Source organism: Anabrus simplex, chromosome 1 (assembly GCF_040414725.1).
Source record: "Anabrus simplex isolate iqAnaSimp1 chromosome 1, ASM4041472v1, whole genome shotgun sequence".
Classification (NCBI taxonomy): Eukaryota; Metazoa; Arthropoda; class Insecta; order Orthoptera; family Tettigoniidae; genus Anabrus; species Anabrus simplex.
Window position 1 is genome coordinate 795582192 of NC_090265.1, and position 14339 is coordinate 795596530.

General features: G+C 41.4%; 1 protein-coding gene across 7 annotated transcripts in view; it reads left to right on the top strand.

Moving 5' to 3' along the window:
- LOC136857542 (NAD kinase) overlaps positions 1–14339 on the top strand; it is a 933739-nt gene that overhangs the window by 746326 nt on the left and 173074 nt on the right. The window contains exon 1 of one of the 7 annotated variants that reach the window (XM_067136278.2): positions 10512–10642. The exons of the other annotated variants lie outside the window; for them this stretch is intronic. Within the exon in view, the coding sequence (XP_066992379.2) occupies positions 10581–10642 (62 nt within the window). The 5' untranslated portion in view covers positions 10512–10580. Of the gene's footprint in view, positions 1–10511; positions 10643–14339 lie in introns of those variants that run through there. 7 annotated transcript variants of the gene reach the window in all.

Consider the following 14339-nt stretch of genomic DNA (forward strand, 5'->3'; position numbering starts at 1 on the left):
CATCCCTCAGGACACCATCCGCACTCTTATTGACTCTGTACCTCGACGTGTTTCTGCGTGCATCACCGCTCGCGGTGGTCCTACATCCTACTAAGTCGATGTCGTGCGCATTGTGTAACCTGCATATCGGTTTGCAATAAACATCAATTATTCGTCCGTGCCGTCTCTGTTTTTTCCCCAACTTTCATCCCTTTCGAACCACTCCTTCTTGGTGTTGCATTTGCTCTGTCAGTCAGTGTATATAAGCTCGTAACTTCGGTAAATACGGCGATGGTTAATATCAACTAGTTCCAGAGAGAGCCGCTAGATGCCATTAGTATTACAAAGTTCCTGTTTTCATTTGCTCGAAGCTTAGTGACATTTACGGCTTGATCGATTGTCTTTGTATGCTGGAAGTCAATAAGGAAGAAAAAAAAAACTTTTATGAAAGCTGCATTCCTTTTTCGAAGGAGAAATATCGTGAAAGTTATGGCAACAGGGATTTATTTATTTTAGCAATATAAGAAAATTCTTTGATTGTTAATGGAAAATATTGTCGCCGTTAGTCATAACAAAACAAATACTCGCGCCAATCTATATATCTTATATATCTTATATATATAAAATAAGAGTTTTGTCTGTACATTGCTCAGAATTTGAAAATAATGGCATTTCTGTATCGATCATGTCCACAGTAACAAGAAAATGCAGTTTTTACTTTTCCGTAATTTCTGTCTGTCTGTCTGTCTGTCTGTCTGTCTGTCTGTCTGTCTGTCTGTCTGTCTGTCTGTCTGTATGTACACGCATCACGAGAAAACGGCTGAAGAGAATTTAATAAAAACCGGTATGTAAAGTCGGGGGGTGAGCCGCTGCAATCTAGGCTATAAATTATTTTATTCTCGCTGAGTGAAATGGTAGTTTAGGGGAAGGCCTAAAATTCAATTCTCAAATATTTATATTATTAGTGGTCATATCGATAAATACTACATAACTAAAGTTATATAGAATTAAATTTCTGATCATTTACGTCTTATACATTTTTACCGTACCGGCTATGATAACACAGATATTCATGAATTTGAATTTTTGTTGCTAAGTCCATATCAACGCCGAGCCCCGACAAAATGGGTAAACAGAATTTAATGAAAATCGGTATGTAGAGTCGGGGAATAAGAAACTACAGTTTAAGCTATAAACAATGTTATTCACCCTGGGTGAAATGCTAGTTTAGGGGAAGGCACCTAAAATTTAATTTTTAAATACCTATGTTCTTGGTCCTATGGAAAAGTACTACACAACAAAAGTTATAGAGAATACAATTTCCGATCATTATGTTTTATTCAGTTTTACCGTATCGAGTATGATAAGAGTGGTATTTCAGAACCGGAAGACAATTAATAATGTGAAGGCCTACAATATCGAAAGCGCGTAACTTTGATCAACAATACACTGGCCGTTGTTTGTTGTAATGTTCTTTGTCTCTTATGCTGACGTTCAACTCCGATAGATGGGATTACTGCTGCGTACCGAGTATAACAACCTAACTGAATATTGGCGGGAATAGCTGAGGAGTTAGATAACTTTCTTCTTTAGCATGCCATTCCTCTGGTTCATACATTTTCTGATACTGCTGGTACGTAACACACTGGTTCATCATAGTATGCCAGCTATTCGATACCTACTCTGACGCGCTGTTTTGAATGAGCTGTGTGCGCACTTAAGTCAGAGGCTCAGTTAGTAGTAGTATGGACTGCTCTAGAATTACAATTTAGGCCGATTCCAAATTATAGTACCACAATTCACTAAATAACTCGAAATTCAACCCTGAAAAGAGCCGTTTCTTCAGAAATGCTTCTTCCTCTTCACTTTTATTAAATCTACATTACTTTTTCCAAATTAGCAGCGTAGATGTGGTTTCTTCTCTGGCTTGGAGGAAAAATTGCCTCCACGTCAGATAGTTCTTTCCCCCGCTAGTGTAGTGAATTGAGATTTTCCGACTCATCGGGTACTCCCAGGAAACAGATAAGAAAACGGGCATAGTTTTTGCCTTGGAACTATCCACTATTCGAACCCCCCGCCGAAAAAAGGATGAAGATTGTTCACGGATGTCTGCGTCTTGGTCATTCCAGCTCAGTAGCTTTGTACTGTTAGTTCGGCAGCATAGTACTGTTCGTTACGCCATTCCTACTGACGTCATTGTAATGACCCATGTTCATTTCAGTTGGGAAAACCACTAAGAGAGTCTTTCTGAGAATCTATAAAGGCAGGCTGAGAGTGAATGTCTGCCATTGTAATGAAAACTCCCCAACCTGATCGTGACTGACGGTAGGCAAGCTGGCCTACTATTACAATGAAAATTCCCTAACCCAGTCTTCATATGAGAAAAGACGTTGGTGACTTTCCCGTCGTGTTTCTAGGGCAACGTTAGGAGCTACAATCTTGCTCACAACGTTTACACTACCTAACCTAGAATTCTGTATAAAATTTAGAATTCCGTAGCGAAGCACGGGTACATCAGCTAGTTAATAATAAGTCGAAGATACATGTTGTCCTAGACAATAAAACACTGTTAATGCCCAGGACAAACTGATATCGCATGAGGCAATTCAAAATGAGTACTGGGTGAATGGAGACAATAATTAATTTAATTTCGTATGGCTATTTCTAGCCGAGTGCAGCCCTTGTAAGGCAGACCCTCCGATGAGGGTGGGCGGCATCTGCCAATTGTGGGTAATTGCGTGTTATTGTGGTGGAGGATAGTGTTATGTGTGGTGTGTGAGTTGCAGGGATGTTGGGGACAGCACAAACGCCCAGCCCCCCTGGCCATTGGAATTAACCAATTAAGGTTAAAATCCCCGACCCGGCCGGGAATCGAACCCGGGACCCTCTGAACCGAAGGCCATTACGCTGACCGTTCAGCCAACGACAAGTCGGACAATGGAGACAATAAAGAGGCAGGATATAAATGAGCGAATGGCGGTATGTTGGTATAGAAACGATTGTATATTATATGTAGTTGCAAGATAGATATTCAGAAGCAAGTGAATTTGTCTGAATGTACTGTAGGCTAAGATCAGAATTTTGGAAAGTCCGAGAAAAAGCGAAAATAATAATGAAACTTAGTTCAGTAAATAGATAAATACAAGTAAAAGATACAAATAGGTCTGCATAAATATTTTGGATATAAAAGTTATGAAAATTGTCATATAATATGATTACAAATATGTCACATGCTTTAGTTCGGATTCCACCTAAAACTGGGAGTGAAAGACAATGACCGCAATATAAACAGTGACGCTAGTTTGCTTATTCCAGAGAAAAATAATAAAAGAGATGCACAGAATAAGAATATAATTATTGAATCGGTTAATGTTACATATCAGGGAGATGACGATAAAAATAGAAACAATGAACGAATTCCACAAAAGTGTCGAAAATATTAAATGTGACATGCGCTCTGAAAATCCAATACTTCACATAATAATTTTATATTGTAAGAAGTGTGTGCAAAACGAAAATTACCGAGCTCGATAGCTGAAGTCGCTTAAGTGCGGCCAGTATCCAGTATTCGGGAGATAGTAGGTTCGAACCCCACTGTCGGCAGCCCTGAAAATGGTTTTCCGTGGTTTCCCATTTTCACACCAGGCAAATGCTGGGGCTGTACCTTAATTAAGGCCACGGCCGCTTCCTTCCAACTCCTAGCCCTTCCCTGTCCCATCGTCGCCATAAGACCTATCTGTGTCGGTGCGACGTAAAGCAACTTGCAAAAAAAAAAAAAAAAAAAAAAAAAAAAAAAAAAAAAAAAAAAAAAAAAAAACCGAAAATTACGGAACAAAAGTCTAGAAATAATGTAACTTAAGAACATATTTCATTGTTTAACTTCTAGAGTTGAAATACTTTATGCAGAATATTAGGAGTTACACTGTCCATCATTAATATTAATAAGCATGTACTTATACAGATATAAGATTTATACTCTGTGTACAAATATCGCAAATTAGGATTACGATTGCCGGGCTGAGTGGCTCAGACTGTTGAGGCGCTGGCCTTCTGACCCCAACTTGGCAGGCTCAATCCTGGCTCAGTATACTGCTATTTTAAGGAGCTCAAATATGTCAGCCCCGTACCGTATCGGTAGATTTACCGGCGCGTAAAAGACTTCCACGGGACAAAATTCCGGCACCTCAGCGTCTCCGAAAACCATAAACATGGATAATGGGATGTAAAACCAATAACATTATTTATTATTCTGTTATGTTGCAGACTATTCTGTTTATACTCTTGGATGTGATGATTATTATTGTTGCAAGCAGAAGCACAAATATATGAGCATCCCATCTTAATTATAATCATAAACGAAAGAGAAAGATATCCAACACTTCGAAGAATTGAAAGTATCGACAAGAGAAAGGAAAGGGATATGAAGGACAAGAAAGAAGGAAAAAAGAAAGAAAGAGAAACTCTCTAGGCCTCGAAAACCTTGGTCAGACCAAGAGTTGGCCAAGAAAGCTCGTGAAGATAAAATGTGGACACTGACACAGTTTAGTGGAAGGAATGCTATACTCAGGTAGGGACCCCATGGTCACCACTCCACGCTCCTAAATCGTGAGTTTGCAGGAGAGGGTTTTTATATCCTTGTAATTATGAAGGTATCATCAAAATCCCATTCGTAGTACCTTCCATGTTGGCAAGTGCATGTTCGATTCCCGGCTCTATCACCAATTCAAGACTAGTTCAAGGGCATGAATAGGGATTCGCAAGAGAAGTAGAATAGACCGGGTGAGGTGGTTGTGGTGATTATTGTTCTTCTTGGGGCGGGGGGAGGGGCTAAAAGGAAGAGGATCGAGCCTTCTAAGAATGAAGGACGTGAAAATGGAGGACTGTCAAGACCACTGCGGAGTCGGAAGAGAAACAAAAGTTGACAAATGGTCGGATAGAAAAAAGTCAATAAGGAGGTTCGCACAAGTAAGTAGAAATAATGCCAAACTGAGCTGAGGAACCCTAGGGCAGGGATGGTGAACCTATGACACGCGTATCACCTGTGGCACGTCAGACAACATATTAACATAATTTAATGTAATAAACGGTAAAGTTGTTAAATTCAAATACCTTGATGAGATTACACAACCTAATGGGCTTGATAAAGAAGCAAACCACGAGAGAGCCAAAAAAATGGAGCTTGCAATCCACCTTACAAAAAACACATACAACAAGAAAGCGATCTCTGTTAGGACAAAACTACACCACTATCAGGCAGTAATTCAACCAGAGTGCTTGTATGCTTCAGAATGCCTGGGATTAACAACCAGGAAAGACATTGAAGAAATTGAGAAGGAAAGAAAGATTCTAAGAAAAATCCTCGGTCCAAAGAAATGTACTGACACATATCGATTACGCAGTAACAAAGAAATATATAAAACATGCAGTAGGATTTCAGATGTCATTCGAAAGCGAAGAGTTAAATTTTTGGACATATTTCAAGAATGCCTGATGACAGACTTGCCAAGAAAATCTTTAACCACTTCAATAAGTCCAATAGGAAAGGCAGCTCTTATGAAAAATGGTTTGTTAACACGAAGAAGGATTTGCAAGAAATGAACATCACCCATCAAGACATCCGCAATAGAACCACCTTCAGAAAAAAGCTACACTCATTTAAGGGTTTCCTAGAGCCAGAAACAGCGACCAAGAAGAAACAACAATGGACGGCTGAAAGAAAAGAAGCAGCAAGGAGGAGGATGAAGGAGTACTGGCGCCAAAGAAAGTTTAAATCATGAGGAGTTATTTACGTGGTCCACAGCTGGCCAAAATCGATAAAAGAAGAAACGGGTCTAAAATCTAGCAACATAGCTTATTTTAGCATTGCGCTTTAAGAAAGAAGTATATCACAATTAATTCTATGGCCATTATTATTATTATGTGAAAGCAAAAATATATCTTATTCTGAAGATTTACCTGTTTTTTAATAATGAAATTTTCATTGATGTTTGCAAAATAAAACCATGAAAAATTCAGTCGAATGGATTTATATGTAATGCAATCTAATACCTAAATGAAATCAAATGAGGGGTGTCGTGATTATTTCAAAGGAAAATGACCGATGACACACCAGACCGTCATCATCTCATCCTCTACAGCTTTTCCCATACCTTGTAGGATCACGGGTGCGAACTATGGAGCACATGTGGATTTGGCCCTGTTTTACTGCCGGATGCCCTTCCTGACTCAAACCCTATACGGAGGGATGAAATCAGTATTGCGTGTTTGTGTGGTGGTTGGTAGTGTGGCGTGTTGTCTGAATATGAAGAAGGGAGTGTTGGCACTAACACAAACAACCATGCCCCGAGCCAGAAGAATTAATCACACGCGATTAAAATCCCCGACCCGGCCTGGAATCGATCCCAGGACCCTCTGCACCGAAGGCTGACCATTCAATCAAGGAGTCTGATAATAATATTATCGAATAATAATAAATCATATCTTCTTCTCCTTAATCCGTTTACCCTCCAAGGTTGGTTTTTCCCTCTGCCTCAGCGAGAGATCCCACCTCTACCGCCTCAAGGGCAGTGTTCTGGAGCGTGAGATTTTGGGTCGGGGATACGACTGGGAAGGAGGGCCAGTACCTCGTCCGGCGGCCTCACCTGCTATGCTAAACAGGGGCCTTGTTGGGGGATGGAATGATAGGAAGGGATAGCCAAGGAAGAGGAAAGGAAGCGGTCGTGGTCTTAAGTTAGGTACCATCCCGGCATTTGCCTGGAGGCGAAGTGGGAAACCACGGAAAGTCACTTCGACGATGGCTGAGGTGGGAATCGAACTCCCCTCTACTCAGTTGACCTCCCGAGGCTGAGTGGACCCCGTTCCAGCCCTCGTACCACTTTTCAAATTTCGTGTCAGAGCCGGGAATCGAACCTAGACCTCCGGGAGTGGCAGCTAATCACGCTTTCACCACACAGGCGGGCAATAAATCATATTCCAGTACGAACTTCCAAAATTATGTTGAATTTCGCGCTGTACAAACGTTTTTTACAAACACGTACAGTACATGAATATATCGCATTATTAGTATAAATACTTCTGTGTGGGGGCTGCCTGGCCGAGGCGGTAAAGGTGTACTCGGTTCGCCCGGGAGTACGTGGGTTCGAATCCCCGTCAGGAAGTTGTAAAGTTTAAGAAACGAGATTTCCACTTCCGGAGGTGCATATGGCCCTGAGGTTCACTCAGCCTACATCAAAAATGAGTACCAGGTTAATTCCTGGGGGCAAAGGCAAAGCTAACCACTCTACCCCATCACGTGCCGAGGTTAACAGTGGTGAAAGCCTTTACCTTCCACTCCTCCAAGGGCTTTCATGGCCTGTACAGAGGTGACTTTGCTTGACTTTGCAAATACTTCTGTACCACTTTTATGCTGTAGAATGAAATATTTGCCATTTGCATAAAAACGTTCATGTTATTATTTTAATATTTTATTAGCACGGGCGGGGACACTTCTCGATTCCTTTTTGGAATTAAGCCGACTCATAATTTAGTCAGCCTATCAAGATGCATTGCAGTGGCAACTTCGATACACCACGTTCCATTAAAAAGTAATAAACTAAGTGCGGCCAGTATCCAGTAATCGGGAGATAGTGGGTTCGAGCCCCACTGTCGGCAGCCCTGAAGATGGTTTTCCGTGGTTCCCATTTTCACACCAGACAAATGCCGGGGCTGTACCTTAATTAAGGCCACGGCCGCTTCCTTCCAGTTCCTAGGCCTTTCCTATCCCATCGTCCCCATAAGACCTATCTGTGTCGATGCGACGTAAAGCAAATAGCAAAAAAAAAAAAAAAAAAAAAAAAAAAAAAAAAGTAATAAACAAAACCTTAATTCACAACTAGTCGGTAAAGGTTTCCCTGCCCTGCCCTAGGGGAATGCTCGACTCGTAACAGATACCACATCAATGCAGAGGAGAAAATGAAGGACTTCATAGCAGATTGACATTGTCAGCCAAGGGAGGTAAAATGCAGTCCTCGTTTTGTTCAAGATACAGTGATTAAGATCCCACGCTCCTTACAGTACGAAACAGTAACAAAAATCCCAATCAGTTTTAATGTGAAAGTTGAAGGAACTAAATATTTTCTCTCCCACTGAAAACTGCGCACAGCGAATGGCGTAGTAGAAATGCCAGGGCATTGAGTTGTGGCAAATAGAGACTAATTTTATCCGTATTCGCTGTTGAGTACGCACGTGCAATGCAATAGTAATGCAATAATAGTTCTATACAGTACGCGTTAAGAAAGGAAGAAAGACCAGCAATGCCAGTGGAGTTGGCCCGATGTCAAGTGGTCCGACCTTTGTGTAACCTCGTAACAGTATTTCTCTTTTGTACGGGACTGCTTCATATTTTATTGGCTCCAATTCTACACCCACCTGTCTCTGCTTTCGGCACGCACGTTTTGTTTCAGTGGTGGATGCTTCAAGATGGAATAACTTGGGGATTATGGGCCCCACTTAACCATAATCGGAGAAGAAACAGGGGTGCGTGACAGCAGCGTGTCATCTTCATTCAAAGCAGCCACGGTTCGAATTGAAGGGTTTGGTGCAAGGGAGGAGGTAACTTCGTTTTAGCAGTTTCTTTCGGGAGAGACGAAAATTGATTTAACATTCCGTAAGGCTTGAAGAAGTTTTAAATGCATATATTTCAATTCCCTACTTTCAGCCGGCTTTCTTTTACTCTAATTTGGAATTATATCCCAGTTAACGTAATTGATATTAACACAAATATAAAATAAAGTCACCTCTTTCTTGCAATAATAATAATAATAATAATACTAATCTTTCTTTCTTTCTTAATCCGGTTACCCTCCAGGGTAAGTTTCTCCCTCGGACTCAGCAAGGGATCCCATCTCTACCGTCTCAATGGCAGTGTCCTGGAGCGTGAGGCTTTGGGTCGGGGAATACAACTGGCTGTCTCACATGCGGGCCGTGTGGAGGGATGGGAAGATCGGAAGGGATAGACAAGGAAGAGGGAAGGAAGTGGCCGTGACCTGAAGTTAGGTACCATCCCGGCACTTGCCTGCAGGAGAAGTGGCAAACCATGGAAAACCACTTCGAGGATGGCTGAGGTGCGAATCGAACCCACCTCTACTCATTTGACCTCCCGAGGCTGAGTGGACCCCGTCCCAGCCCTCGTAAGACTTTTTAAATTTCAAATTATTATTTCCGTACCATATAATACATTACTCGTAAGTCAACTGTTGACGTTAAGTACTGCTAGTTTCCTGCAACGAAGTGGATTTGTTTTGTTAGCTTCATGTTCTCCATTTTAATGTTTAAAACATTTCTTAGCAAAGTAGGGGTCCCTTCCTCAATTGTGCCTAACGTTGAAGGGCTAAAGGGCCTGGAAAGGTTTCAAATTGTGTGTGTTGGATAGCTCTATCAAACTAAAATGCAAATTTCAAAAATCACTTTCGGCTTAAATGCAGTTCCGGAAAAACAGCTTAAAATTGCTTGTTTCTTTACGCGTTTTCTTTCTGATTCATGTCCTAGCCAAATTGACTTATTTACATAATTCTTTCTGTAGTGTATTCCTTTTTTTCAGTACCTCAGGCGTTCTTTTTAAATGTCCACACCGAACATAGTTATAAGGGGCTTAAGTGAAATTCTGCATTGACTCACATTAGCGCTCGTAGTGGTGCTTAAATGAAACAATGTATGACTCACATTAGCGCTCGTAGTGGTGATTAAATGAAACAATGTATTGACTCACATTAGCGCTCGTAGTGGTGCTTAAATGAAACAATGTATTGACTCACATTAGCGCTCGTAGTGGTGCTTAAGTGAAACTCTGCATTGACTCACATTAGCGCTCGTAGTGGTGCTTAAATGAAACAATGTATTGACTCACATTAGCGCTCGTAGTGGTGCTTAAATGAAACAATGTATTGACTCACATTAGCGCTCGGAGTAGTGCTTAAATGAAACAATGTATTGACTCACATTAGCGCTCGGAGTGGTGCTTAAATGAAACAATGTATTGACTCACATTAGCGCTCGTAGTGATAGAAAAAGGCAAACTGCTAATCTAATCGACCGGTTAACGATGCATAAGAAAAGGATTGTAATTTCTAGGGATGAATAAAGAATATATGCTCATACTTTGTTATATTTTATTTACGAGTGCCTAAAATTCGTAGCTTATATCCCTAAGATGTTTTCAACATTGAGTTGCTTGCCTGAAGGGAATTTAAAGGATGTTTAAAACTATCCGGAAATTCAACAATTTTTTGTTAATGTTATTGCTGTATTGGTTCGTACATTTTAGCACTGATAATCACCAGTGTGTGTATTTAGATACGTAAATAATACAATAGCGATACAAGGGGTGAACTAATCATTTTGCGTGTAATAAATAAATAAATTAATTAATTAATAAATGTCTTACAACGGGACGGCCATATAGACATGTCAGTCCAAGAGAGCGAGCTGCAGTGCGGCTGTGTGACGCCCCACTCCCGACCTCGGCGCTATTCGCAGGCTGTTGAGTTCCGAAATAGATATCGGGCTGTCGCAAATCTCGAGTAAATAAACAGTAGGCGCACCTCAGTTAGTGCTAGCTCGCTACCATGGACGTCCCCTTGTGGCGGTGTCGAAGCCTTCTCGACAGCCCTGAAGATATGGAAGTCAGGTGATTATCTCATACAGAGCAAAGTGATTTGTGACAGTTCAAAGCATTTCCCTTCTGGTATGTTTCATCTCCTTCAGTCAGGAAAAATTAATTACCTGTTAATCGTATGTAAACATGGACGTGGGGAATCTGTGTGAGTGGAGCCGAACTCATTCTTAACCTTATTCTGCCGCTTTGCCAACACCCTGTTGAGATCGCGGGCGGGAACTGTATCGCACATGTGGACTGGCCTGTTTTGTGACCGGATGTACTATTGTGTGTTTCTGTGGATGTTGATAGTGTGGTATCGTGTGTATATGAAGAAGTGTGTCTTGAGACACACGCCCAGTCCCCGAGCCAGAAGAATTAACGCGATGCGGCTAAAAACTCCGACCCGATCGGAATCGAACGGTGGAACCTTTGAACCGCAGCACGATGCTGACCGTTAGACTTTTCCGTGCTTTCCCATTTTCAGACCAAGAAAATGCTGGGGGCTGTACCTTAATTAAGGCAACGGGCACTTCCTTCCTAAGCCGAGCCTAGCCATTGGATAATCAAATACATTTTTTTGCTATTTAATTTACGTCGCACCGACACAGATAGGTCTTATGGCGACGATGGGATAGGAAAGGCCTAGGAATGGGAAGGAAGCGGCCGTTGCCTTCACTAAGGTAGAGCCCCAGCATTTGCCTGGTGAGAAAATGGGAAACCACGGAAAACCATCTTCAGGGCTGCCGACAGTGGAGTTCGAACCCACTATCTCCCGGATGCAAGCTCACAGCTGCGCGCCCCTAACCGCTCGGCCAACTCCCCCGGTCGAATACTTTTAATAATCGAATAACCTCCATCCGATTATTTAAATAATCAAATGAAATGGAATGAAGTGGCGTACGGCTTTTAGTGCCGGGAGTGTCCGAGGACAAGTTCGGCTCGCTAGGCGCAGGTCTTTCGAATTGACTCCCGTAGGCGACCTGCGCGTAATGATGAGGATGGAATGATGATGAAGACGACACATACACCCAGTCCCCTGCTGGGAATTGAACCCGGGACCCAGTGACCAAAGGCCAGCACGCTAACCATTTAGCCATGGAGCCGGACAATAATCAAATAAATAATCGAATGAGTTTCAAATAACATTTAGTTGTATCGCTTAGAATATTTGGATGCGTCATAAATGAATTTTTCGGTGTAAGTGTGTCGGATAGAAGCGAATAGATGAACTGTTATGAAAAATAGAAAAATGCCTTTTTCCAAAACGTATCTCCAAATGTTGAAACTAAATGAGAGATTCAAGTGTCTTAATAACATCACTTTTCATTCGATTATTTCGAAAGCATTCATTATTCATTTGCCTCATTCATTCGAATGCAGTTCCGAATGAATAATCGAAAAAATAATAAAATGGAAATATTCACTGTTCGAGTGCCTCATTCATTCGAATGAATAACCGAAAAATAATCGAATGGGAAATATAATCGAAAATCGGATAAAATGAAATAATCGAATAAGCGATTATTTTGTATTCGATTATCCCATCGCTAGCCTAGCTTTGTGCTACCCTTTCATCGCCAAGACCTATCTGTGTCGGTGCAATGCAGAACAAATTACAAAACGTATTTGATCTCTGTCAGTCTACCGTGGTGGTTGGTCTGATAAATTCCCTACTGATTCAAAATAATGATGTTATAATCGCAACAAATTTTCATGATTTAAATGGGGAAGTCTGGGAAGAAATGTTACTCACGTTAGGTAATCATTGTTACCTTGACCCGGAATCGATCGACTCACCTTGGCTCTGTAGCATTGCCGACAGGTCGTATCACGCATGTTGGGGCTCAGTGGCGGTGGAAGCAGAAATAGATAAATGATCCTTCCTGAGCTTGAGATTGGATTTTAAATGCTGAAAGCTTCAGTTATACATATTTATATTATTATTGGTTGCCTTGGTAGTAGATGAAGGTTGAGTGGCTCATGATTTCAAGATCGCAGGTTGTCATGGTCGAGGTTGTTGGCTTTTGAAGGGCGTTTTTGCTGCCAGATGACAGCGCAATTGGAATGTCGACATAAGCAGGCAGGTGTCCTATATGGTGCCACTTCAGAAGGTTTCCAAACCAGAGCTGAATTATTATTATTATTATTATTATTAATTCATAATCTTACAATTGGGTTTATGTGCTTTTCGGTACAATGTGCATGGAAGAAGTACTAATTAGTACATACGCACTTATGCTCCATACATACCGGTATATACTTACAGTACATTGCTGACAAATAAATTTGGTAGATATTTATAGGATATTTACTTTGGATAAATATTCAGAATTATTAGTAGACGATTTTCATTAGTCTTCTGTATATGATGGTTGATTGATACTGTTTGGAGCGTGGGACTTTGCGTCGAGGATACAACTGGGGAGGATGACCAGAACCCCCCAGACGACCTCACCTGCTATGCTGAACAGTGGCCTTTTGGGGGTGATGGGAAGATTGGAAGGGATAGACAAGGAAGATGGAAGAAAGCGGCCGTGGCCTTAAGTTAGGTACCATCCCGACAATTGCTTGGAGGAGTTGGCAAACCACGGAAAACCACTTCGAGGATGACTGAGGTGGGAATCGAACCCACCTCTACTCAGTTAATCTCCCGAGGCTGAGTGGACCCCGTTCCAGCCCTCGTGCCACTTTTCAAATTTCGTGGCAGAGCCGGGAGTCAAACCCGGGCCTCCGCGTGTGGCAGCTAATCACGCTAACCATTACACCATAGAGGCAGATAATTTCATTATTATACTTCATTGAAATAGCCGTAATATATTTTAATATTTAACAGATCTTTTGTCCTGTGATATAAAAAAATAAAATGTATTTATTTTATTAATAAATTAGAGGAAAGGGACTTCTTTGGACTGGAAGCTTGTGAGACGTGCGTAGCAAACTAGGGACCCTAAATGAATCTGGCATTGCTCCAGTCTTCTCATTCATCTTTCATGTTAGACCACCCTCAGCCAGCACTTGTTTTTCGAACTCGATTACATTAAACTTGCGAGGCCTTTGAGAGCGTTAATTTTCCTTTCATGATTCTGAGCAAGAAAACAAAAAACAAGTATACAGTCAGTCTAACTACTGTCAGATTTGACACCTATGCGACAGCGACACGACCAGCAGAAGTTGACAGTGAGGAAAAAAGATACAATCCCTGAATTTCCTACTAAATACTGTATCACCTCAAGCACCTTCAAGTCGTGGGACTTGAAAGTCGGAGCCAGATGAACGAATGTTTTTCTTTATCGACTTCTACAACACATTCAAAATCAGCAAATATCACATTGGTCTCACACTACTAGAAGGGATCAGTCAGGATATTGAGAGAGTACTTTCATTCATCGTGATGTTAGCACATTCGGGCGCCGTTAATCGCAAGTCTTTATCTGTGGTATTTATATTTGATTTCCTTCGTTCATAATTCTGCCGGCCACAGGGTTTATGAGTAGCATGTCTGCCTTTTACCCGAAGACCACGTGTTCGTGGTGGTGGTGATTATTGTTTTAAGAGGAAGTACAACTAGGTAACTATCTTCTATATAACACTAACCTGAGAGAAGAAAAATGGAATGGATCCGACACTTCGAAAAATGAAAGTATCGGCCAATGGAAAACAAGAGCCACGAAGGGCGTGAAAATGAAAGACTCCCTAGGCCTCGAGTGCTCTAATACCGTCGGGGTCG